A 24,057-nucleotide genomic window follows, 5' to 3' on the forward strand; every position below is an offset into this window, starting at 1 on the left:
TAGCTCCCCTGATCACTTGGAAATTTTGTTGTCAGGCACCTCAGCTTGCTGTCATTACCGTGGTCCACCATGGTCTACATTCTGCCTCCATGTGGGGACATGAAAGGCCACATTTTCCACGGAGGTGTAAAAACCTCCCATCTGTCCATGGCAAATGGGTAACTGATGGTGAGATGGGCACGTATGCAGTTTCTCACTGTTCAAGTGCAAAGGCAGGTTAATTTTTGTGGACACGTATGCCATTTTACTTGCACAGCCATTGCATCCCCTTTAGAAAATTTGGCTTTACAAGCCCCCTTTTAATTTAAGTACTGCAACTTAAGATAATAAATACACATTAGTGTAGGACAAAAGGGAATGGCTACACCCATCTCCCTATGAAAACTGATGAAGAGCATGTGTGGAGAGTGACCTGTCAGTATGTGGGGTGAGGAAATTGTGATAGAACTTTGGATTTTGTCAGACGCTGTTTGTGTTTCTAGTCACTCATATTAAAGAGGGCAAACATTTTTGGTGGTCTTTTTACTTCTCGTCAGCATCAGTTCAATATATTCCATTATTTCTAGCCTACTTTAACGAATGTTTTGAAACTAAAATAGTCTCGAATGGAGATGTGATCACTAGTCACTGAAGTCTGCAGGAATCTGGCTCAATACAGGATTTAATCCATTGCGACCAGTCTTTTGTTTCTCTGCGTACTCCATACACAGCACTCTGCGTGCTGTGCAAACACTTTGCTGTTCACACCCCAGTTTCCTCTTTCATATGCCTTTAACACATACTGTAAATGGGCATCCCTCTGATTCTGAAATTGCAGTATGCAATTTTGGGGCCTCTTTCTCCTCTTACTTGTCATCAGAGATGGTCTCCTGCTGTCAGACTTGTGGGAGTGAGAAGAAAATCAAACCCATTGTTGCTTTCTTCTCTTACTGCTAAAATGGTGTCAATTAATTTGTTGCTGCCAATCACAGCTAAAGAATTTTAGATTGGTAAATTTTAGTCCCTTTTCTCCATTAATATAGCCAGAACAAAGCAAAAGAACTTCATGGGACAAAAATTCCAAAGTGATGAAACTGATAGAAAAAAGCTAGAACCATGTGGTTGTCTTGCAGGGTTTGGCACATCTTCATATTAATCACGTTATCCACCGAGATATTAAAGGACAGAACGTTCTCTTAACAGAAAATGCAGAAGTAAAACTAGGTAAGTTTCTCTCAATTTTTTCTAGAAACCTGTGAGTTAAAGATATGCTGAGGTTTCCATGTTAACCTGAAAAGGATATCTAATAACTCAAGAGTGAAAAATATATTAAGTATAGTTGTAAAGACTTACATTTATATGGTACCTTTCATACAGAAGGATCCCAACGGTCTTTATAGGCTCTGTGCATGGGAATTGCTCTCCTCATATGAAATACAACCATCCCAATAGAGTCACACTTAGAACCTGTTTAATAGCCCACAGCAACACTACATTACGCATAAGTACTAAATTCAAAATGTAGAAAAGTGTCCTTGTCCTGTCCTTTCTGCCTGTCTGCCACTGGACCATCTTCTGTTGGTGAGAGAGACAAGCTTTTGAGCTTACACAGAGCTCTTCTTTGGCCAAAACAGTTTAGAAAAATCAGTTTTGAGCAATAAATTCCACTGAGCCGTTTTTCTACTCAAAGTGGGTTAGGAGATTTTAATGAAACTCATAGTCAGTGCTGAGGCTGTGACATACACTTCGCCCTGTCTAAAGGGCACCATGAAAAGGTAGTTATGTACCAAGAGTTTCCACCCAAGAGTATTTGAGAGCCCTCTCATTTCCTCTTCCAAGTGGTATGTCGCGGTGTGCGGACTATTGACAATTTTTAGCTCTGTGAAAGCCAACAATGTCAATAGCTCAAAAGCAAATGTGGACAGTTAGGAGTTTGGTTTTTTGAAAGGACATCACAGGGAATATCCGGCAATTTTTAAAGAGAGCGTATCAAGAACAGTGCTTTTCTCATGTAGGATTTTTCTTTTGTTTTCTCTGTTTCATGGTTTCAGGAGTTCAAAAATAAAATAAAGATTATTCTGTGTAGATACTGGGTGAGATGCTCAGTAAATGTAAATCAGCAAAGCTCTGACGCCTGGTGGAGATCTGATCTATGTGGTGAAATTCTAGCTCCACTGAAGTCAGTGGGAGTTTTGCCACTGACTTCAGTGGAGGCAGGATTTCACCCAGAGTCTTTTTTTTCCATTTCGCAAATGTTCCTGCTGTACTTCTTGAAATTAGCAAGGCCTTTTTTTGTTTTGTTTTCGTTTTGTTTGCTGCCTTGTTTTGCTGCTAACAGCATAAGGGATGTCTTTCGCCTATTAAAAAAATAAAGCGAGTACTCCGTATTTTAGATGAGCAGACAATAATGAAACATTTCTATAAAGTACCAAAGTAAAACTAAAATATTTCCAGAGAAATTTAGCTCAGCCATGTCTAAAAGCCAAGAAGCTGGAAAACTCAGACTTCAGAGATCCAATGTCATTTAACCTTGTTAATGGGCTTTATATAAAAGACTAATATTTCACATCCAAAATACAGAACGCTTCGATGAAAAGACACCCGCCCATTATTAGATAAGCTTACACAATTTAGTGCTACAATAATTTCCTGTTGCCGTATGGTTCTATGAGGTCTGTTTATCAATAGATATACCAGAAGTTGCATGCAAATAATTTGCTCATTGGAGTCAAGCATGAAAATCTGCTCCTTGGTGCCATGGGTAAATAATAGGGTTGTACACTGCCTAATCTCTTTTTCCTCTGCTGCTTACACTAATTGGATACTACTGTAGCTACTCTTTGAGTAACACTCAACTTTATTTATATCCTTTTCCCAGTTGATCAGATATTGTGCAGAGGTGTTTTTTTCAATGAGTACATAGTTACTGAATGTGGATCCTATTTATCATCTGAGCAATGATGTTTGACAATACAACTAAAAATTCAGGTTGTGATGCCACTGCCCATTTGCACAGCACAACTTATTCCTCTTAATGCACGTCACAGGTGGATAAAACAGTGCACTCCTCCAACATATTCTGAGACAGGAATGCAGCAAAAAAAAGGTCTGTGAAACCATTCAGAACAAAGCAATCCATTTCCTCGCTAATGTGCTGACCCTATCCAACGTTAACCACCAGCCGTAATACTAGAAATCTCCCAGTCTCACCTGAACGCTTATGTGTAGGTTTTCGTTTTAGATTAAAATACCATTTGAAAATCTTCATCCACACCCCAAAATAGTGCTTAATCCAAGTATATATTATATATTCCATAGTATCCTATTATAAAGCATTTTGAGACCAACAAAAAGCACTTTGTAAGTTAGGTATTTTTATTTATCATAGGAGTACATCCCTACAGTGGCCATTCTGCCAAACTTAGCATGGATCGTGTTAATTTTAAATTTTCCTTTTGGACTGTCTGGTATAAATAGCTAGGCTCCACTGGAAGCCCTATATTATAAGAGCTCAAATCTGCTATGCATTGCAACCCTAGAGTCTGCTTTCCAAGCAGAGACAATAACATATCAGACTTTTGTCCTATGAATTCAGCACTTGGCTCATTACTTTACGCTTGCTTAACTCTGCAGTGGATTTTGGGGTAAGCGCTCAACTGGATAGGACGATTGGGAGAAGAAATACATTCATCGGAACTCCCTATTGGATGGCGCCTGAGGTCATAGCTTGCGAGGAGAACCAAGACTCAACATATGATTACAGAGTGAGTGTTGTTAGGAACTTAGAATCAATAGTAAAGTAAACAAGTTTTTGCTATTGACATCCTTTTGAAGTAGTTAACCGAAAGAATTGAAAAAAGGCGTCACCCTCCCTTAAAACCACAGTCATGTAAAGGGCTGTTTTTTTAGTATGCGGTTTGTGACCAAAAAAAAAAAGAGTTTCAATATGAATTTATTTTCTTTGTGAACCGTTAACGTACAAAATGAAATACAAATATGTTTAGAATGAAACGTATGAAAGTATCGCTTATTCTCTGAAAACAAGACACAGTATCTGGAGATGGCTAGGGTGAAAAGACCTAAAAAGGGTGGTTAAGAAGCAGTGTAACACAGCTTCTTTCCTCTGTGATAGCAAATTATTTTTCCTTATGCTTATTGCACAGTCCTCGGGGTAATTTTACAATAATATCACACATATAATTATTAGCTTAGAACAACAAAAGACTCCTTGCTCCAGAAAAGATCACTAACCATTCACCACAGTCATGCTCTTGGGAGGAAAAAGTCTGAATGACTTTATGTGTCTTGTCCTTATGACTATATCTGGACTGTTTTCTTGGTGAGACACTCTCTCAACTCATTCATGGCACTGTACAACCATGAACGAAATATCCTCCTCACTGACACCAAAGAGATAGAGTATGTGTTATTCTTCCGAGGCCATCTGGGCACATTGCAATTTGGATACCGTATAAAAATGGCTATCAAAAAATTCTCTGGCAGTCCCCCTTACTATTATAATATGCTGATTTGGCTCTAAAGAGGCACGTGATACTGTTTGTCAGCCTGTGGTTGAATTGCTTGCACCACTGTCATCATTTACATATCTGCACATACCACATAGGACAATTTCCAAAGAATGCTTTCTGAATGACTGCTCTTGCCAAGTCCTTGTGTTGGGTTGGTTGCCTTCTTTTGTGTATCTTGTCCTTATAACAAGTTTGTAACACAAGGATCATCAAAATTACATCTGTTATTCCAGCTGTGGCATATTCAGAGCTCATATTACTACCTCTGTTTTCTACTGAGTCAAAGGGCATGATTCTGATTTATACTGCTTTGCCACTGTTGAAAAATGGCTTTTCACCCATTTAAAGGCATCTTAACATAAGAGAAAATCAAGTCCAAAGACTATTCTTTGCCTTTTGTTCATACTATATAAACCTTATGCCAAAGACTCAAGAAGTTTATCCGTTAGCTCCCATCTGTACCCCCAGTTCTATTCCTATTTAGCGCATTTTCTAGTGATGACTGAAGGGTATCCCCAGTTTGTGTGGTTTCCCTGTGTTGAATAACTTTTGCCCACATTGCCCTAGCTCCAGTCCGATTCCACAGACCGTAGTCCAAAGCTGATCAGCCGGGGGTTTCCAAAGTGCTGATTCAGACACAGTGTTGTTATTCAGAAGCCTGGACTGGGGCAAGTATTTATAAACATTGCTGATATGCTGAGTGAAAAGCAGGAAGCTGTTCTGCTGTGCCCATGACTTCTCACAGGTCCTGCTTTTAAAAAATAAAAAAAAATCCCACCAAAAAATGCAGTTCTTCTTATCTCAATAGCCTCGTTTCTCCGTACACCCCTAAGCATCAGCCCAAGGTTATCTGAAGCTTGCGTGCATGTCCCATCATCACCAGAGTCTAACTGTAGTACAGTGGGTGGCCATTTGTTTCGCACTTTTTCTGAAAGATCTCCCTTTTCTTGCTTTCAGTCATTAGTTAAATGACACAACCTGATCCTGAATCCTCTCCAGCTCCCACTGAAATCCAGGGTCCTCCTCAGGATCAGGCCCACAGTCTGCAATGCAAGCTGTTTCCAGCCTTGTAAAGTGCTGTGGGTTGGCTTGGCACTGTACACATTGTGAAGGTTTCAGAGTAGCAGCCGTGTTAGTCTGTATTCGCAAAAAGAAAAGGAGGACTTGTGGCACCTTAGAGACTAACCAATTTATTTGAGCATAAGCTTTCGTGAGCTACAGCTCACTGTATCCGATGAAGTGAGCTGTAGCTCACGAAAGCTTATGCTCAGATAAATTGGTTAGTCTCTAAGGTGCCACTAGTACTCCTTTTCTTATTGTGAAGGTGTCGTCTTAGGGCCAGGTCGGACACAAGTAGCTGTTCATTAAGGATTTTTGCACCAAGTCTGCAAGGATTTGCCATCTGCCAGTATTTTGTCTGATTTTCTGAGTAACAAAGTGCTATGAGACTTCAGGGTACCCTTTTCTTTTACATAATAATCATAGAGATCTCCCATAAGTTTATTTGGCTAAATGTATCTGCCTAGGTGCATATGTCCACAAAAAGAGAGAAGTGTTGCACACCACTAAGCAAGTGGAAGCCTGGTTACATTCTTAAAGTCAATAGCATTACTCCTGATTTACACCTTTGTGATCAGAATCTGGCCATTTGGGTTTCTGATGCCATATAATATTCATAGAGGAGACTCCAGTCTGACCTAACTGAACTAAGTTAATATATCTATATAAATCTGAATACATAGTTCTACTTTTTTTCCCACTGGCTAGTAACTTGTCCATGGATTGAAATACTTTCCGTGGGCCTGACTGCCATCTCCCTTCAAGCAGTGTAGGAAAGCAGTGGGGTCTCACCTGTGCACCTCCTCTGTAACAGAGGAGAGAATCTGGGCCATGGCTTCAAATGGGCCCTTCTATATTCTGGAACTTTTGTTTTAAAGATGAAAGGTCTGTTTTGGGGCTGGCTATTTCAATGATGAATCAGCTGTTCCAAGTTGTGTGGGAAATGGAAAGCTGGCCATTAGCACATTTCCGACAGGCTCAGCTGGGAACGGGCAGGAGCAGAATGGATGTCACTCACAAGAAAAGACCCTTCCATGGAACTCTAGGCAAGCGTTATGGTTTTTTTAACCCTACATACTACAAGTTACATCATTCACGGTTTCTTTTCCTACAGAGTGACTTGTGGTCTCTGGGAATCACAGCTATAGAAATGGCAGAAGGAGCTCCTCGTAAGTGATTGGGTATAGTTCTTTGTTAAATAGTTAGCCTAAATTTCATGGACACATTCGTCCTGCTAGGTTAGCTTATCTCATGCTTGTCTAGGGCGTGTTCAGCTCTGACTGCTTCTTTTCAAATAATTCATTATTTGACTCTTTTCCTATCTGTGCTCCTTTGCTCACCCTTTTTTCTTTTGATTCTCTCCTTCTGTTTCTTCACTCCTTGCCTGCCTTTGGGAAGATAGGGAAGCCAAGTGTTGTCTTCTAGAACTGAGGTTAGTAGTGTCACTTCATTGATCATTACATGGGGATATAGATGAGCAAGAGCGATTAAAGCTTCAGCGTAAATGTGGGACAGTTTCAGTACTGGGGCTTCTCCAGAGAAAAACATCCCTTGAAAATGGTCCCCCAACCTGTTGTGGCACGAATCTTCATCCTGTAATTCCAGATGGAAGATTCCTCCAGGAGGTTGGAATAAGGGCCAGTGTCAAGAAAGAGCTATTCACCTTCACGGTACGTTAGTGGGCTAATCCACCTCTTTGGCCTTCCCATCAAGGGAACCAGTTCTCCATTGCACTGCACCCCATGCAGTCATTCAGAGTGAAAATGCTACTGAGGCGAAACACGATCAAATCTGAATGGGAGCGTTTCACTCCCGCTTTGCACTGGTGTAAGTGGCTGTACGAGGTGCAGCGTAATGGAGAACGGGGCCCCCTAGAGAAAGAAAATTGGTCTGGGGTTAGTGCCTTGCTCACTCCTGAGTTTCACAAGGATTACATCATTTTCCCCCCTCAAAGCAATTTTGGAGATCTGTGGAGTGAGACCCCTACCCCCCCACAGAGCAGCAAAAATACTTCAGCCACACTTCAGTCACAGTTCTGATTTGCTTCCGTCATCTCCCCTCTCCTGCAATTTTCTTGCTCCTCCAGACACTCTCCTACAGCCACATGGCACCACAATTCTGTCAACATGCTTCTGGCCTTAAATTTTCTTTCAGTATTATCTACCAAAGTCAGATACTCCTGATATAAGATACAAGTACAGAACGTAATTTAGATGCAGGGTCCTGGTTATCTAGCATTGCGGCAGACTATTACCCTTGTGCAATAGGGTGGGTTTGTGCCTAGGAGCACAAGGCATGTTGGATGTTCTGCAGCATAATGGTGTGAAGACACAATAGGGGTGTTTGGTAATTGCTGAACCTGCTGGAGGGGATCCTATTTATAGCCTAGGACCTGGCCTATGCTAGAGGGCACCTGGGATGTGTTTATCAACCAGTCAAGATACAAGTCAGGCCAAACTGAGTTCTAAAGCATTTTCACAAATCATGCTCCAGGCTAGCTAGATCTTAGTTTTGAGGCACAAGTCTTAGAGGATATTTTTTATGTAACAAACATTCTTGCTTCACACCATATTTCAGTTGTATTTATTTATTGTATTTTCAGACTGGCTAATGCTAGTAGGCAAGTTTTAAGGAGGGTGCGATAGTGTATTTATTATTTCTATTGAGGTAGCACCTAGGAGCCCCAGGCGAAGACCAGACTCCGTTGTGTTAGGCGCTGTACAAACACACAACCGTCCCTGCCCCAAAGATCTTCCGATCCGAGTATGAGACAAGAGACAATAGGTGGATACAGACAGACAGATGTCAGAAGACCAGGAAACAATGAGACGATGGAGCCAGATTCTTCTGGCACACCTGTTCCACACTAGTGTGGTTCCATTGCCTTTAGTAGGCTACATCTACCTTACGAGCTAGGGTTGTCATTCCCCCACTCATGTACGCGTACATGCACTAGCTGTCATCAAGCTAGCGGGAGTGTCAATAGCCGTGCAGCTGCAGTAGCACGGTTAGCGGCAGCTGAGGTACGGCTGAGCCATGCCAACTATGTACCCACCCGTTACAGGCTGGTTTGTGCTGGGCACGGCTAAGCCATGCTTCTGCTGCCGCTGCTGCCCATCCCCTGCTATTTATGTTCTCCCTGGCTCTGCAAGAGCTAGCGTGAGTAAGTGTCCATGAGCAGGGGAATCGTACCTCCAACTTGTAGTGCAGATGTGGCCATAGAGTTACTTCTGATTTACACCAAGATTATCAGGCCTGATAGTCCCCATCCGTGTCATTCAGCCTGCAGTAGCATTTTGGAGGGGCAACCGTCCGCCAACATTTCTACTCCACACCCAGCAAACGTGACACATTGGGAATGGTCAGTGAAATGTAGGGGGTGGACTTTCTGGGTCAGGACAGTATTTACTTTTTAGTGTTGTTTTCAGTGTTGACTTTCTACAACAAAACCAGGAGTGGGTGTAGATAGAAAAAAAACAGTGTACCAAACACAGTGATGGAATCTGTTTAGAAAGCACCGATTGGTCTAAGTGGGCACAGAGTCCTTAAATACAGTGTAGCCAAAACATGTTCTTAGCCATATGTCCAGCTCCAATGGAGCGACGTACCAGTTCCCATGCCAGGTTTTTCTCTTCCTTCTTTTTCCCTTATGCCACGTGCTTTAGAGTGAGGAGGTTTGTTAACACCGAGCTTATTGTTTATCTCAGCTGTAAACCAGGCATATTAAAATAGATCAACATTTTGATCCAGAGTTTGACTTTCACATGTAGGTGTAAATGTCCTTTCATCGCTATGAAAATGTGCTTGTTTTATAATCCAGTCAAGCATTCTTTGGCCTTTGTTTTGAACAGAGATATAGAGCCTTAAAAGTCTGAAGGGCTGCATTGATCATTTCAATGGAGTCCTTCCTTTTACTGAATCCTTGCATCTCAGCTATAGCAATGTACAGTCCGGCCCACTCAGAGCCCTTCTGTGCTGCAAAGCTTTTCCTCCTCGGGGCAGTGAATTCCACTGAATAGCATTGAACTCCTGTGAAGGATCCTTCCATTCTTTAGAACAGGAGGAATTTTAAAGGGCTGCTACTTCTCATATCAGAAAGAGCTATTCCGTGCCCCATCACCCTAGGTATGTCAAAGGGATCAAAGGACAGGGGAAACCTGGCACTGCTTTAGTGTACTTTTTAATAGCTTGTGTTTTCCTTTGCAGCCCTGTGTGATATGCATCCCATGAGAGCTCTCTTTCTCATTCCACGAAACCCTCCCCCAAAACTGAAATCCAGAAAATGGTAAAGATATTTTTAAAATATATTTTAGCAGCCTCAGGCTTCTGTGGGTTTTTGATGCCTGAAGCTCAAAGACTGTGATCTTATCAAATCTTACAAATGAGATCTTGTCTATGCTGGTATTTCTGCTACTGATATAATCCCCTCTGCTACTGATAGGTTTCAGAGTAGCAGCCGTGTTAGTCTGTATCCGCAAAAAGAAAAGGAGGACTTGTGGCACCCTAGAGTCTAACAAATTTATTTGAGTATAAGCTTTCGTGAGCTACAGCTCACTTCATCGGATCCTGAATGCATCCGATGAAGTGAGCTGTAGCTCACGAAAGCTCATGCTCATATAAATGTGTTAGTCTCTAAGGTGCCACAAGTCCTCCGTTTCTTTCAGCTACTGATGTGAGTTCCAAGTATAAACACAATTCCTGTTTGTGAAGCATGATCTGCACTGGGGCAGATTACCCCAATTTGAAACTCCGCTAAGCTGCCCCGGTACAAATTGCACTGCGTTGGTGTAAACTGTGCCTACACTAGGGACTTGCACTGGTGGCTGAAATTCCAATGTAGACATGGCTTACCTGGGGTTGCTTTGTTCAGTGTTTATCAGGAGACCTCCAAGGAAAACCCAAGGTGCTGCAGGCAGTAGTGTTGGTAGGCCAGAAGGTGGCACTGTATCCAGATACATCAGGAATGAACACATTCCCTAGCATGAATTTAGGGAGAATTGTGTTTGTCTTTCAGATGAGACATAAAATTGTGGTCTTTGCCATGTATGGTCATTATGGACTTTTTGTAAGTGTAGTGATGATAGTCTTATTATTATAGTCAAAATCCAATTTTGGTAGTTACTGCCTCCTTAAATTTCCCCTACTATTTCAACTGGATACAGGAGGTGAAATTCTGCCCTCGGTTACACTGGTGTAAATTCACCGTAATGTCGCAGTGAGCAGAATTTGTCCTAGAATTCTTCCTTGCTCTGTGTCCTAAACTTTCATGTAGTGATGTGATATACTGATAAAACTCCTGCTGTATTCCACCCCATAGGAGGCTGTGCTTTAGTGCTGGCCAAAGCAAACTTTGCAAATACAGTGACTTGGGATCCTGCAGAGTAAAAGGTGCTATGTAAATTTAAGTGGAATTTTATTTTCATCTGATTTTGTTTGTTTGTTGTTGGTTTTTTCCCCCCAGGTCCAAGAAATTTCTTAATTTTGTTGAAAGTTGCCTGGTTAAAAATTACTTGCATCGTCCATCCACTGAAACTTTGCTTAAGCATTCCTTTATCCGAGACATGCAGAATGAACGGCAAGTGCGCATCATGCTGAAAGACCACCTGGACAGGACCAGGAAGAAAAAGGGAGAGAAAGGTAAGGTTAAAAATAATGCAAACATAGGCCCTCATCCTGCACAGAGCCTTACGAAAGGCAGTGGAGCTCTGTGCAGACACAGTGAAATTCTGGCCCCACTGAAGACAATGAAAGTCTTGCAAGTTGCAAGTGACTTCAGTGGTGGCAGGATTTCACCCACAGTGTGTGTCTGCATGGAGCTGATTGCAGGGGACCCGAGAATGGAATTTTAAGAAGGGTTCAACACTTGTAGCTGGGCCCAGATTTTCAAGAGAAATCAGCTCCCATGAAATCACCTAGATAAATGTCTCGATTTTCAAAGGAGTTCAATGCATTAAGCACTGAGCTCTTTTGAAAATCGGGATGTAAATGTCTCTATGAGAGCTGCCAGGAGCTGAGCTCTTTTGAAAATCTGGGCCCCAAGTGACTAAATCACACAGAAGAGATCAATAAATCCATTTCCTTGTTTTACTCCAACCTGGGCTTTCAACCTACTGATTTATTCAAAAACAAGAATCTGAGTTTGTAACAACTAAAACAAACTCTAACTTTGTTCTCCAAAGCAAAATTTAGAAAAGAATCTGTTTTAGACTAAATGATTGATTTTTGAATAAATGACCATATATTGCGTGGTATCAGCCATGCAGCATAGAAAGAGAGAGCCACGGAGCCACTCAACATCTCCACCTCTCTTTCTCCATCTGTATATTTTATACCTCACAAGGGCATTGTGAAGATTAGTTGAATATTAGAGCCTGGTTGTAAAGTGTAATGAAGATTTAAAGTGCTGTATGTATAAAGTCTAAGTACTGGTTTGACACAATGAGATTTTTGTATCTGAAATGAAACTACTGCCGCAAGGTATAATTTACGTACTGAAATAATAATAATGGTACATTCTATAGCACCTGTCATCTGCGGGTCTCGAAGCGTTTGGAACAGTAGCAAACATGAGTAGGAAAACAACTTATTAAAAGGTTACACATTTGCCACTTGTGCAAAAGCTCATGGTAATAATTACATAAATGCTAGAAAATTACATGGGGGGCGGAATTCCTACTGATAGTCAAAGCTCACCTGAAGGGGAGCAATGTTGTGGAATTACTATTCATGATACACTTCAGTGACTTGAAAAAAAAGTTGAGACACCGACTGTCACATTGTGCCCAGCTGGAAATAAAGATGCTGACCCCGTTTGGATGAAATTAAAACTTCAAAGATCTGCCTTCGTGATAAAAGTTGGAAAGAACGTCAGACTTACAACTTTGCTTCTTTATGAGATGTTTATACTAACGCTCAAATTAACCAGTTAACAAGGTGTTTCTCTTTTGTACTTAATTAGTTTTATTAATTTTCATATGAATTTAGGTCTGGATTGACTGAAGGCCTTGGCTCATCCACAAAACAGGCATAGCATGGCAGGCAATGGCCATGCAAGCTCCCTAACACCCTCCCACCAATGTGCCTCAAATCCTGTTTTGAGGCACCCTTCTGCAGATATTGTCACCGTTTTTTGGCTTCTTCTGATTGGTTCCAATGTGGATGCCTGCTTACAGAAAAGTAGACTAGATCCATGAAACCCATTTCATGTAGACCACTCAATGGGAACAACCTTTTAGACTGCGATTTTCAAAGGGCTCTAAAGGAGTTAGTTTCCCAACTCCCATTGACTTTCCCAGATCACCTGAGCTGGGTTTGAATGGGTGACCTAATGTTGAAAAACTTGGTAACCCATCCATAATCCCCTGAACCATCTACTCCTTCCATAAGGGGTTCCATTAATGACTAGCTGATGATGTCTCTTTCTTTTCCTTCTTCCATTACACTTTTAAGACTCTTCAAATCTGATACATAAAGGGCCCTGATCCAAAGTCCATTGAAGTCAAAACAAGCCTCTCATTGGCTTCAGTGGGTTCTGAATCGGACCCTAAAGTCATTTGCTGTGATTTTGTAGAACCATTACTTAGGTTAGTATCGGGAGGTAACATACTCCTTATCTGGGTTTGTATTGTTTTCTTTTTTAGACGAAACAGAGTATGAGTATACTGGAAGTGAGGAAGAAGATGATGAACTGGATGAAGATGAAGGAGAACCAAGGTTAATTTTATTAGCTGTGTGTAATATTGGACTAACCAAAGCATTTTCATCAAAGGCACCTCTCCTCAGCCAGATGGGTTTTCTTACCATATTTTAACCCCCTAATGCTCTGTGGTACCCAGTTAGCCATAACTGGTTTGTAGCTGTTGCATCTAAATGTTGAGTGTAAGGTATCTGCAATATGTTGTTTTCATAATTCCCCAGCAATGGGGAGGGAATGTCACAAACAAAGAAGCAGATAATCAGCTTCAGCCTGGATTTTGTAGTGTAGTAAATACCGAAGCATGGCCAGCCTACAGAGAATGATTCTGTGGAGATTTATTTGAACATTTACATTTGTTAGCACAGGCAGCATGCCATTTCCCAGCGACGTTTTGTTCTTGTTCTGCGGCTTTAACGTTATGGTGACTCTTATAGAAACTTCTCTTCTCTTTTAGTTCCATAGTTAATATCCCTGGTGAATCAACGCTCCGTCGTGAATTTCTGAGGCTGCAGCAGGAGAACAAAAATCGGTCTGACCCTCATCGACAGCAGCAGTTCCAGCAGCAGCAGCTAAAGGACCAGGAGAAATACAAAAAGCAGCTGCAGGCAGAGCGGCAGAAACGAATCGAGCAAGAAAAAGAGCGGAGGAAGAGGCTGGAGGATGTAGGAAATGGCTTGTATTTGTAATCCACGTATATCAATCAGTGACCAACGAAACTATGCCAATTTCAAGAATAGGTTTTAAAAGAAAAAGAGGCCTTGTTAAATTCCCGTCACCAGCTGGTTTGGAATCTTTAACCCTGGTAGAAATTTGTGGCTTCTGACCACTGAGATTAATCAATTTTTTGAAAAGGTTCTACCCACTTCCTGCTAACTCCCTGCCCATGTGCTCTGGGAAGTCGATGTGTAACCACACTTACCTCAGTGTGGTTGGACCCCAGGAATGGGTAGGCAAAACAGAGGTGGAATTCTTATTCCCTTGCCCTTGTGCATAGTCCAAGTTCAAATCTATACTTGTGAGTCCAAACTACACTGGTACCTGTGATAGGATTGCACTCTGCTTTTGTGGTGCTACATTGCAGTTGCTAAATCAGAGTCATGTCTTTTCATGGCCTCTGAAGCCATTATAGGACAGTTAAGATGATGCTTTTGAAACACCAATCTGCTCCAACAAAATCTAGGCACTCCAGATAACTCTTCCCTATCAAAATGCCATGTGCTGAAATAAGGAATTCTACGATGGAGGCTTGTTTGACCCAACAGCAATGGTTAAATCCTGGTCCCATTACTATCAATGGCAAAACTGCCATTGACTTCAGTGTGGCCAGGATATAATCCCAGAAGCTTATCGTTATTTTAATACCAAACACAACCATCAACTTCTGTTGGGTCATACTAGAATACATGACACCACCACTGATTATACTCCAGGAATAGGGCTTTTTGACCTTCTCTGTTGGGAATGTCTCATAATTATGAATAAAAAGTGTATAGCTAATTGCATATTTTACTAATAATCTTTAAGCAAAGAAGTAAAATTTAAAATGAACAATGCTATTCCCTGGCACTTATTCAGCATCAGAAGAGAGAAGAAGAGCTCCGGAAGCAGCAAGAATGTGAGCAGAGATGGCCAGAAATTAAGGCAGTTCAGCACAGAGATGAAAAGTGTGAAGATGACAAGAGATTTGTTGACGAGGAAATGTGCAAAGTGGACGGACAGAGGAAATCAGAAAGGAAGCAGGTATAACTCTAGGACTTACCAATGCAATTCACAGCTCCTTGTTTCTGTGGCTGAAGTCTAAGTTAATTAATGGAGTCTTGTTCCTATAGGTCAAGGACCATATAGAGGGGCTTTTTTCATTTATTTACTGGTTCTTTTCCTCACCTTAACAGCCCCTGGCAACTCTGCCCCTCTCTGCTTGTGTTGTATTGAGTCATCTCCATTCCTCCAGCAATGCCAGATTTCTTCTCCCTTAAGTTTTGCACTTATTTCCATGCTGCTCCTTAACATGTAGAACTTCCTTACAGAACTGGTCTGTAAAACCACTACCCTCTTCTCCTTCAGCTCATGCCTTAAGGCCTACTTTGCCACGGTACATGTAGAAAATTACTAAGAATGTCCCCATCGAGGCTGTGCCCTGGCCTGGGATGACTGGAGCACAGCACCCTCCTGCCCCCAGCTCCCACGCACATTTCATGCTGGGGAAGGCCAAGAGAGGGTGGTATATGCCAAATCTGGCATACATCTGGGGACCTCTCTACATAAAAGGATGTACCTGCCCCACTGTGGCAGCTTTCCAGCTTCTGTGTGAGCAGTGCAAATCTGGCCATTTCTTTATCTGCATTTCCTGTTGATTTAGACTGGATTATATTTCCCAGTAAAGTCAGAAAATTTGAAAGTCTTAACACGTACAGTAGGGTACTGTCAGAAAGCATCAGAACTGGGATATTTCTTCTGTTCCTTGAAAGTAAAGTAGAAAGTGATGATTACGTAAAACAGTCAAAGGATGGAAATGGAATACAATGCAGATCCATCTGATCCCTCTGAGCACAACGTACATGAGATGGGCTTGGGGCATCTGTCTTCTGTCTCCTATTTCATCTTGTCCTCCTGGAAAAGAAGGTCCAGGAAACACCTCCCCACACACTTTCTGAATAAGTTACTGAACTTGTATACCCAAGAAACCATATGATGTATGGTACACAATTAAAATTAAAATAATCCCAGTCAATTACTTTTGACTTGATTGAAAAATACAGTAATCCTGTATGCTTCCCACAAACATCAGCCCATCTTTAATGTAAATCCCCAGCTCCTTTATTTTCCTTCTGAATATAACCAACCCCACTTTCTCCCTCACTAAATGAAATTGAAATGGAAATATTTTCACCACCTAGATCTTGTAACAGATGCAAATTCTAGCATTTTGGCCACAGTGTTTTCACAGGTGAATTGCTTATATGGAATTGGAAACATGGAATCCTTCAAAACTATAATGTTCAATAAAGCCACAGGCTTTTGGAAAAGTCATAAGAGTATTAGAAAGGCACCAATGAAAAATATTAAGAGAACACTTTGGAGCTGGCAGAGCGGCTTTTTTGTTATTGTTTTAGGCTATACTTCTATTAAATGCAAATTCAGAAAGTTTTGGTTCACAAGAGCCAAGATTCTAGCCATTTTCAAAGGGGACCTAAGAAAGATGGGCACCCGACTCCTACTGAAATACAGCTCATGTGAGCCCCTTTAAGAATCCCAGTAGGAATGTTTAAAAAGTGAAAATTGTTAATACCGACTTGTTTTTAGAAAAAGATGGAAGAAGTGCAACACAATAAGAAGTTACATCGGACTCTTCCCAAAGATCAGACCCAACTGCTGTCTCTTCAGCACGACCACAAGCAAAAGAAGAAAGAGCTTCCAAAGAGCTCGAGTTCAGCATCACAGCCTCCGCCAAGCAGTACAAGCAAAGAGGTACCCACATAACAGATTGTTACAGTTACATTTTGTGATGTGCAGGTAACTCAGAGGAAGGGAATTGACTGGTCTTTTGGATAAACCTTAACCCAAATCTGGGCAAAGGTGTGTTTTTTCCCAGGCACTGTATATCGCAGTGAAGCCTGATTGGCTACCACCTCTCCATAGAGTACAGGTTTTGTCTCCGTTACTTCTACTCCAAATCAAAGTGGATTTGATGAAGGAGAGAAAAAAGTGAGATCCTTCCACACAGCCAGTTTGGCCACATTCTGCAACGGCATGTAACCAGTCTACTTTCTCTCTCTGTCATGTCCTTGCCTTCCGATGAGGGATGAATGAAACTTGTGGCGTATGAGATTTGGTGAACCTCTGAGACTGATTTTAGGTTTGCAAAACTAGTTCAGGTTTCAGAGTAGCAGCGTTGTTAGTCTGTATCCGCAAAAAGAACAGGAAGACTTGTGGCACCTTAGAGACTAACAAATTTATTTGAGAATAAGCTTCCGTGAGCTACAGGAAGATGTTCGTGCATCCGATGAAGTGAGCTGTAGCTCACGAAAGCTTATGCTCAAATAAATTGGTTAGTCTCTAAGATGCCACAAGTCTTCCTGTTCTTTTTGCGAAAACTAGTTCAGATTCACAAACATTTTTTCCTCTGTAATTTAAACCCAGCACAGGTCTCTAGATTCCTGTAGTCAATGAACAAGCAATGTGACATCCTTTGCCACTCACTGTACTTAAAGATCTTTAGTTAGTTATTTGCAGTGTTGTAGACGTGTTGGTCCCAGAATATTAGAGACACAACGTGGGTGAGGTAATGTCTTTTATTGGGCCTACTTCCGTTAGAGAGACAAGCTTTCAAGCTACACAGAGCTCTTCCAGACCTGAAAAAGAGGTGTGTAGCTCAAAATCTTGTCTATTTCACCAACAGAAGTGGACCCAAAAAAAGATAGTACCCTCTACCACTTTGTCTCTTTACCTAATAAGTTTAGATTTGATGGACAACGCATGACCATGTAGTCAGTGACTTACTTTAGACAGAGCTTCAGTTCTTTTTGCTGCTTCAAAAAAGGTTTTTGCCCACAAAATGGATTCTTTATATGTATATCCTTCTGATAGTTTGTATCGTGCCATCTTGTCATGGAGCCAAAGCTCCTTTGCTTCTCTTACTGTATAGAATATCCCATCATTTTTAGCCCCTTTTCTCTTTTTTAAACTTCCCAGCTAGGGGCTCAATCCAGCAGCCAGTCGAACTACAACATGATTAAAGTTAAGCATGTACTGAAGTGCTTTGCTGGATTGGGAGCAGTTTGCTAGCATCTTGCAGAATCATGCCCCACACGTTTGCTGTGTACGTGTAAAGTATGGGGCATGAACAGTCTGGGTGATATTTCTAGCAAAGCACCTTCCAAAATACCTGAGTAAAGGCTTTGTGAAAAACTCTGTGTGTGTGTGTGTGTGTGTGTGTCTAAGGAAAGCAGAATGCTGATAAGCATACTTTGCTTCAGTATCTAAACGGGTGAACTCTGACGTTATCAGTGTAAGAGCTTTAGATTAAGAGATCTGCAGATGTTCACAAGATGGAATTTCCTCTGTTGATGATAAATTAAATGAACTATTTTGCTAGACTTTTGAAATGATACATTTTAATACTGCAACAAAACCAAGCAATGATATGAAATCAGTTTAGGGAAACAAAACGCCTAAGCGTGTTATTACAGTAGCTGTTTGTGAAAACAGAAGAATGCATAATTCTGTTTGAAGCGCAACTTAGCTATCAAAAACAAATGTCTCCTCTCCAAGAGGTTTATTGCATTAAGTAAGTAAATAAATAATTTAGTGACATTGGAATTAGCTTTTTTGGAAGTCAATGTTTGTTTTGGAAACCTAGCCAAAGCTGTGTCAGCAGGTTGGGCCCACAGAGAGAGAAGCGAGCTATTTACTAAATATGTACCTACAAGAGTCAATGAAAATGTTGTGTTTCTGCTCAACTTTCTCAGGGGTGGGGGAAGAAATGCATCTCTGTTGAGCCTATTTCACTTTCTTTTTGCGATAGCCAAGGGAAAAATCTACAGCAAAATGTCAACTCAAATATTCATCTGGTTTTGGCATGTATTCCATAAATGACCTCTCTGTACTTGAATAAAATGTATTGTAGAATTTAGTTCATATGGTTCCTGTTAAATTTTAAGCTAAATATTGAATCCTGACATTATCAGTTGTGCATAGCTGGACTCATCTGGAAATATGCGGCACTGAGGAAAAAAGATAAGGGAAATCAGATAAATATGCAATTTCTTCACCATACTAATGGTCTCTTGTGTTCACTGTACCATACTGCAGCCATTTATTTATTCTATTTTTGATGATAGATTATATTTAATCACATTTGTACATCACTATTTTGCTGAAAACGTGGTTGGAAAAGAATTGCAGGATCTCCCAGCTAAATAAAAATCAGTGCCACTGATCAGTGGCAAAATATTTTTTTTTGTCAAATTTTGGGAAAAAAGCCAGTTGCTTTTCAGTTCAACTTTTTGTATGTCGTCTTTTTAAAAAAAAGTCAAAATGTTTTGAACCTCTCTAAAAATTAGGTCTCATCGAACTTATCAGTTGTATCGATCTTTCTCCTGCTTTCTTATCCAAAGAGCTGCTAACTTCTGCACTACAAAAAACATGACTTCTGACAGAGGTTACTCCCTCTTCCAGAGCTTGTTCTGCAGAAGTTGAATTTACGTTCATTAGTACTTTTATGAGACTTGGTTAAATGACGGTTGGCAGACATTCATGCCCAAGCCTCACTGGCTCTACAGCTGAGTTGAGAGAATTAAAAAAAATTGTTCTTCATGACCACGGAAGCTACCCTTGAGAATTCATTCGCTTAGCTGTAAAAAGGGGAGACTGTCTTCGAACCAGTTCATGGTCGCGGCTAAATTACAGCGCAAGACAATATACTTTGGGTCTGTCTGCAGCTGGGTGTAGCCCTGCCTGTGTGTGCTAGAGGAGGCTTAAGAGCCTGGCTAGACAGGGTAAAGAGGGCCCAGGCTGGTGGAACAGGCAGGCTCAGTGGTATCCCAGTACATCAGGTAGCACCTTAAAGGGGGGCAACCCGTCACAGTCCAAAATACTTTAATATTTTCATTTTTCCTTGCTAGTGACTGGGAGGGGAGGGGGGCACTTGTCTTTTACTGAGAGAGGATACAAAGGGTGAAAACCTAGCCCCACTGCAGTCAATGGGAGTGATGCCATTGGCATCAGTCGAGCCAGAATTTCACCCAAAGTTCTTGGTATACTTTGGGAGTTTGTTTGTTTTAATGAAGTGCCTTTTCCAATACAGATCTGTGAAACTAGTGGGAATCATTCTCCATCACAGGTCATCAGCAGGTTCCTAGAATATGTTCCCAACAGTGTTAATGCCCTTCCTAACATAGGCATAAGCACCCAGATACAGTGCTGGGTGCATTAAAAAAAACTATCTACATAAAATAAAATATTTAGACACCGATAGCTGGGAATGAGTTAGCATTAATCTCTGGGTAGCTCTGTAAAACTGTTCCTATCCTTCTAAATCAGACGAAAATCGAAAGGTTTACACTAAAGAATTAATAAACAGGAATTAGTCCTGTTGAGTAAAACCAGAAAGAGCCGTAGGGTCAAAACTGTGGGAAGGCAATTTTGTAGTGAGCAGGGCCTTTGGAAATGAAACGATCTTTGTACAGTTTAGGGCATTTTCATCTGCCAAATTTACGTGGTGTGGTTAATATTCCAAACAATATAAAATGCTATCACGTATTTTAATGCAGAAAACCACCTGTAAGTAATGTCTGCTTTATCGGGTCAGGTGACTATACACCAGGAGCAGAAGGAACAGGTGCAGCAGACCACACATTGCGGGGGAAGAGGGAGGAGGAAATTCAATGTAGATTTTAAAAACCCTGTTGAAGACATAAGGAAAGGTCTCCCTCCTCCTATGAGATCTCAACGAATAATACATTGGGTGGCATGAAAGAAAACAAAATTGCAATCCAGGCACCTCACAGTTGAGGCTTTTACTTGGCAGTATCATGCTGCAGTGAGTTTTCTTGCAGATTGGAAGCTTCATGTAAAAGGTGAGGTTCAAATTAGGGAGAATGTATAGGTATTGATCCTTCACTTGGATCCACATGGGCAGATCTCACACCCGCACGGAGTCTCGTCAAAGTGGGTCTGCACGGATATCAGGGTGCACCCACAGGGACCTGATGGCAGGACTGAGGCTGTCGTCTGCAATGGGTCTGATTTCATTTCTTGTTTTCAGGCCGAGGACAGAAAGAAGAAAAATGATGGCCTACAGACTCCTCTTGACTGGGCAGCCGTTCTTGGACACGAAGCCGCGCCGCACACTAGACTAGGTTCTGGCAGTAGTTCTAGCCCTTGCACCCCAGCTTTGCAAAGAGCAGTGGTAGCACAGGTGAAGTATCATTGTTCCATGTGCAGTGTGTAAAACACGGGGTGACATCATGGCCTCACTCAAGTCAATTGCCGTCTCGGCAGAGGAGGTAAAAGAGGGCTTCCTCCCTCTGACCCCCCGGCACAGCTGACTAAGGGCTGTGACAGTCTAGCCCTAAGAATTTGTTGATGCCATCCTTTCCTGCTGAATTATAAATGGGATTGTATGCAGGCGTTGCAGATTAGGGCTAGATAACAGTTAATTTCAGATACGTTGATGCCTGGCGGCAGGGAGTCTCTGATGTCACACTTAGGCTACGTCTACACTAAAAACTTCAAAGCGCTGCCGCGGGAGTAATCGCACAGCAGCCCTTTGAAGTGTGAGTGTGGTCCACGAGGGCAAAGCTCCGAGCGCTGGGAGCCTGTCCACACTAGTGCGTTAAAGCGCTCAGACTTGCTGTGCTCAGGGGCGTGATTTTTGACCTCCCCTGAGCCAGCAAGTTAGAGAGCTATAAAATATAAGTGTAGCCAAGCCCTTACATGTGTCACAAAAAGCCTGAACCAACTATGCTGTTTTATTTCCTATGGAAGGATTTTATTCTGTATTTTTTACATAGCACCAGAAAGGTAAATGACACTTTACAGAATAAGTGAAAAAGGCGGGGAATACCTGAAGGCCTTGACACTGGTGAAATTGTTGCCAACCTTGTTAAATATTCTGAAAGCACACGGAGGTGGAATGAGGAATAGTTATCAATGTAGGGTCAGATTTTGCTCCCGTGTGGCACCTGGAAGATCTGTGGAGTTCCTTTTGCTGAGTTTCCTCTGTGTTCTTCCATCATTGGCCGAAGATTTGCCTCACCCTAGAAGAAGTAGGGGATTTGACCTACAAGCCTTATAAATCCCCTAAAATCTCCAGGGAGCCAACTGGGACACCAGCTGCCTCCACTGAAGCCTTACACCTTCACACCTAGAGGATAGTTAGTATAGTTCCATTCACTGGGACACCACACATGCATACAGGTTCTTCCCAGGCCCAGAACCCCGGTTCTAAAGGGCACCAAGAAGCTGCCACTTTCCACTACTGCAGAGGGTTTCACAATTTCCAGAATCATTTTTTGACCCTCAGAACCGTGAAAGTCTTCTCAAATTAAGATAGGTTCCAGAGTAGCAGCCGTGTTAGTCTGTATTCGCAAAAAGAAAAGGAGGACTTGTGGCACCTTAGCGACTAACCAATTTATTTGAGCGTAAGCTTTCGTGAGCTACAGCTCACTTCATCGGATGCATACCGTGGAAAATACAGTGGGGAGATTGATATACCCAGAGAACATGAAACAATGGGTGTTACCATGCACACTGTAACCAGAGTGATCACTTAAGGTGAGCTATTACCAACAGTTTTTCTTAAAGCGTGAGACCAACTTAGGCACAATTCATTCTCTTTTCCCTCCCCTCTCAGGTTGTATTCCACGCTCTACTTCACTTTGCTTGGCCAGGAACCATTGCTGGAACTTTTCCATGATGCTTTTGATTTTTCCTTCCTTGTTCACTTGACACTCATCCATATACCTATTTTTCACTCCGATCCTTACAGCTTCTGCCCCATGTGAGTTGCCCAAATCTCTGCTATTAGACTCTGGTTACTAATGTAACTGTCCTAAAACTGGAAGTAGGCTTAAAGATTCCTCTATCAAAAGGCAGAAATTATATCTAGACATGGTTTCCAAAAAGCATGTTTGGAAACATACTGTGTAAGAATCCTTCTCTTGAAATGGCCACATCAGAAACATTTAGTTTTGCAGTTAGTCTCAAGAAGAAAATGAGTTTTGTGTTTTCATTCCTTTTGTGAATCATATGAATGTACACACTGTAACTTAGCATTTTGGGGCAAGGTGGAATGAACCAATGCATTCTTGCCGTGTGTGCTTATGGTATAAGATGGCTCAGAGACCAGTCAGTCATCTGCAGCTTACAAGACTCGGAGACAAAGACTGGTAAAACTAAGTATAGAGGGGTAGAGCTCATTTGTTTCTCAAAGTATAATACCATTGACTTAAAAGTAAACTGTAAAACTAATACGAAAACTAAATGAATCCCAGATGTGTGTGTTGAAGTACCACTATCCAGGCTTTGAAAGGTCAGAGCAGCGGCTGCATGTTGTCATAGTTCAGACTCCGTAAGATTGAGTGACACTTAATGGTTTGCTGAATCTGTATCTGAATGATTAAAGAAGAAATCTCATCACAGCCACGAAGATGCAGAGAGCCTGATTTGGAAGTGCCTTGCACCTTGTGTAGTCCTCTTCACCCATGCAATGGGGCTGCAAAACATTAGCGGACCCTAGTGATTACATTTTCCACCCAGTCTTCACTCACTTTGCATATGATAAGGTGCAAGGCTGCGGTGAACCCCATGGTTATCTGTGATGCATTCTGGGTTATCTTCAGAATTTCATGGTGCCTGAGACTTATATTTAAAAAATCCACATATTTCCCTTCTCACTGTTTCCCACAGCCAGGCTAATGGAAAGATGTAGCACACAAATCTGTGATGAACTCAGTTTTCATTGGCTTTGTGGTTCACCTGTAAGGATTTGTTGGATATATTTTCTCAGTTGTACACATTAAAATTTATAGAACATTATTAATGTCCTACTTTTTTGCTAAATTAGAACCAGAAAGCTGGCTGTATTAAAATAATCAGCTGTGCATTAAATCATGAATTGATCCAAGCTCTGCAACAAAGATACAAGTAATTTTAAAAAAAAATTCCCTTCTTTAGACCATCCTATGACAACATGTGGACAGCATCCAGGAATGCCTGTGGATGCATGCCAAAATGATATTAGGGGTGTCCTCACAAAGCAATCCAGTTGTCTTGTACTCCCCCTCTGGAATC

General features: G+C 41.5%; 1 protein-coding gene across 1 annotated transcript in view; it reads left to right on the forward strand.

Annotated features, from left to right (window-relative positions):
- The window catches only part of NRK (Nik related kinase), a 123,420-nt gene that overhangs the window by 53,151 nt on the left and 46,212 nt on the right, over nucleotides 1-24,057 (forward strand). The window contains exons 6-15 of the mRNA XM_077826233.1: nucleotides 1,113-1,203; nucleotides 3,613-3,743; nucleotides 6,682-6,736; nucleotides 9,774-9,852; nucleotides 11,029-11,204; nucleotides 13,208-13,280; nucleotides 13,718-13,925; nucleotides 14,839-15,003; nucleotides 16,567-16,731; nucleotides 21,029-21,181. Coding sequence (XP_077682359.1) covers nucleotides 1,113-1,203; nucleotides 3,613-3,743; nucleotides 6,682-6,736; nucleotides 9,774-9,852; nucleotides 11,029-11,204; nucleotides 13,208-13,280; nucleotides 13,718-13,925; nucleotides 14,839-15,003; nucleotides 16,567-16,731; nucleotides 21,029-21,181 — 1,296 coding nt within the window. The remainder of the gene's footprint in view (nucleotides 1-1,112; nucleotides 1,204-3,612; nucleotides 3,744-6,681; nucleotides 6,737-9,773; nucleotides 9,853-11,028; nucleotides 11,205-13,207; nucleotides 13,281-13,717; nucleotides 13,926-14,838; nucleotides 15,004-16,566; nucleotides 16,732-21,028; nucleotides 21,182-24,057) is intronic.

The sequence above is a fragment of the Eretmochelys imbricata genome, chromosome 9 (genome assembly GCF_965152235.1).
Source record: "Eretmochelys imbricata isolate rEreImb1 chromosome 9, rEreImb1.hap1, whole genome shotgun sequence".
Lineage (NCBI taxonomy): Eukaryota > Metazoa > Chordata > Testudines > Cheloniidae > Eretmochelys > Eretmochelys imbricata.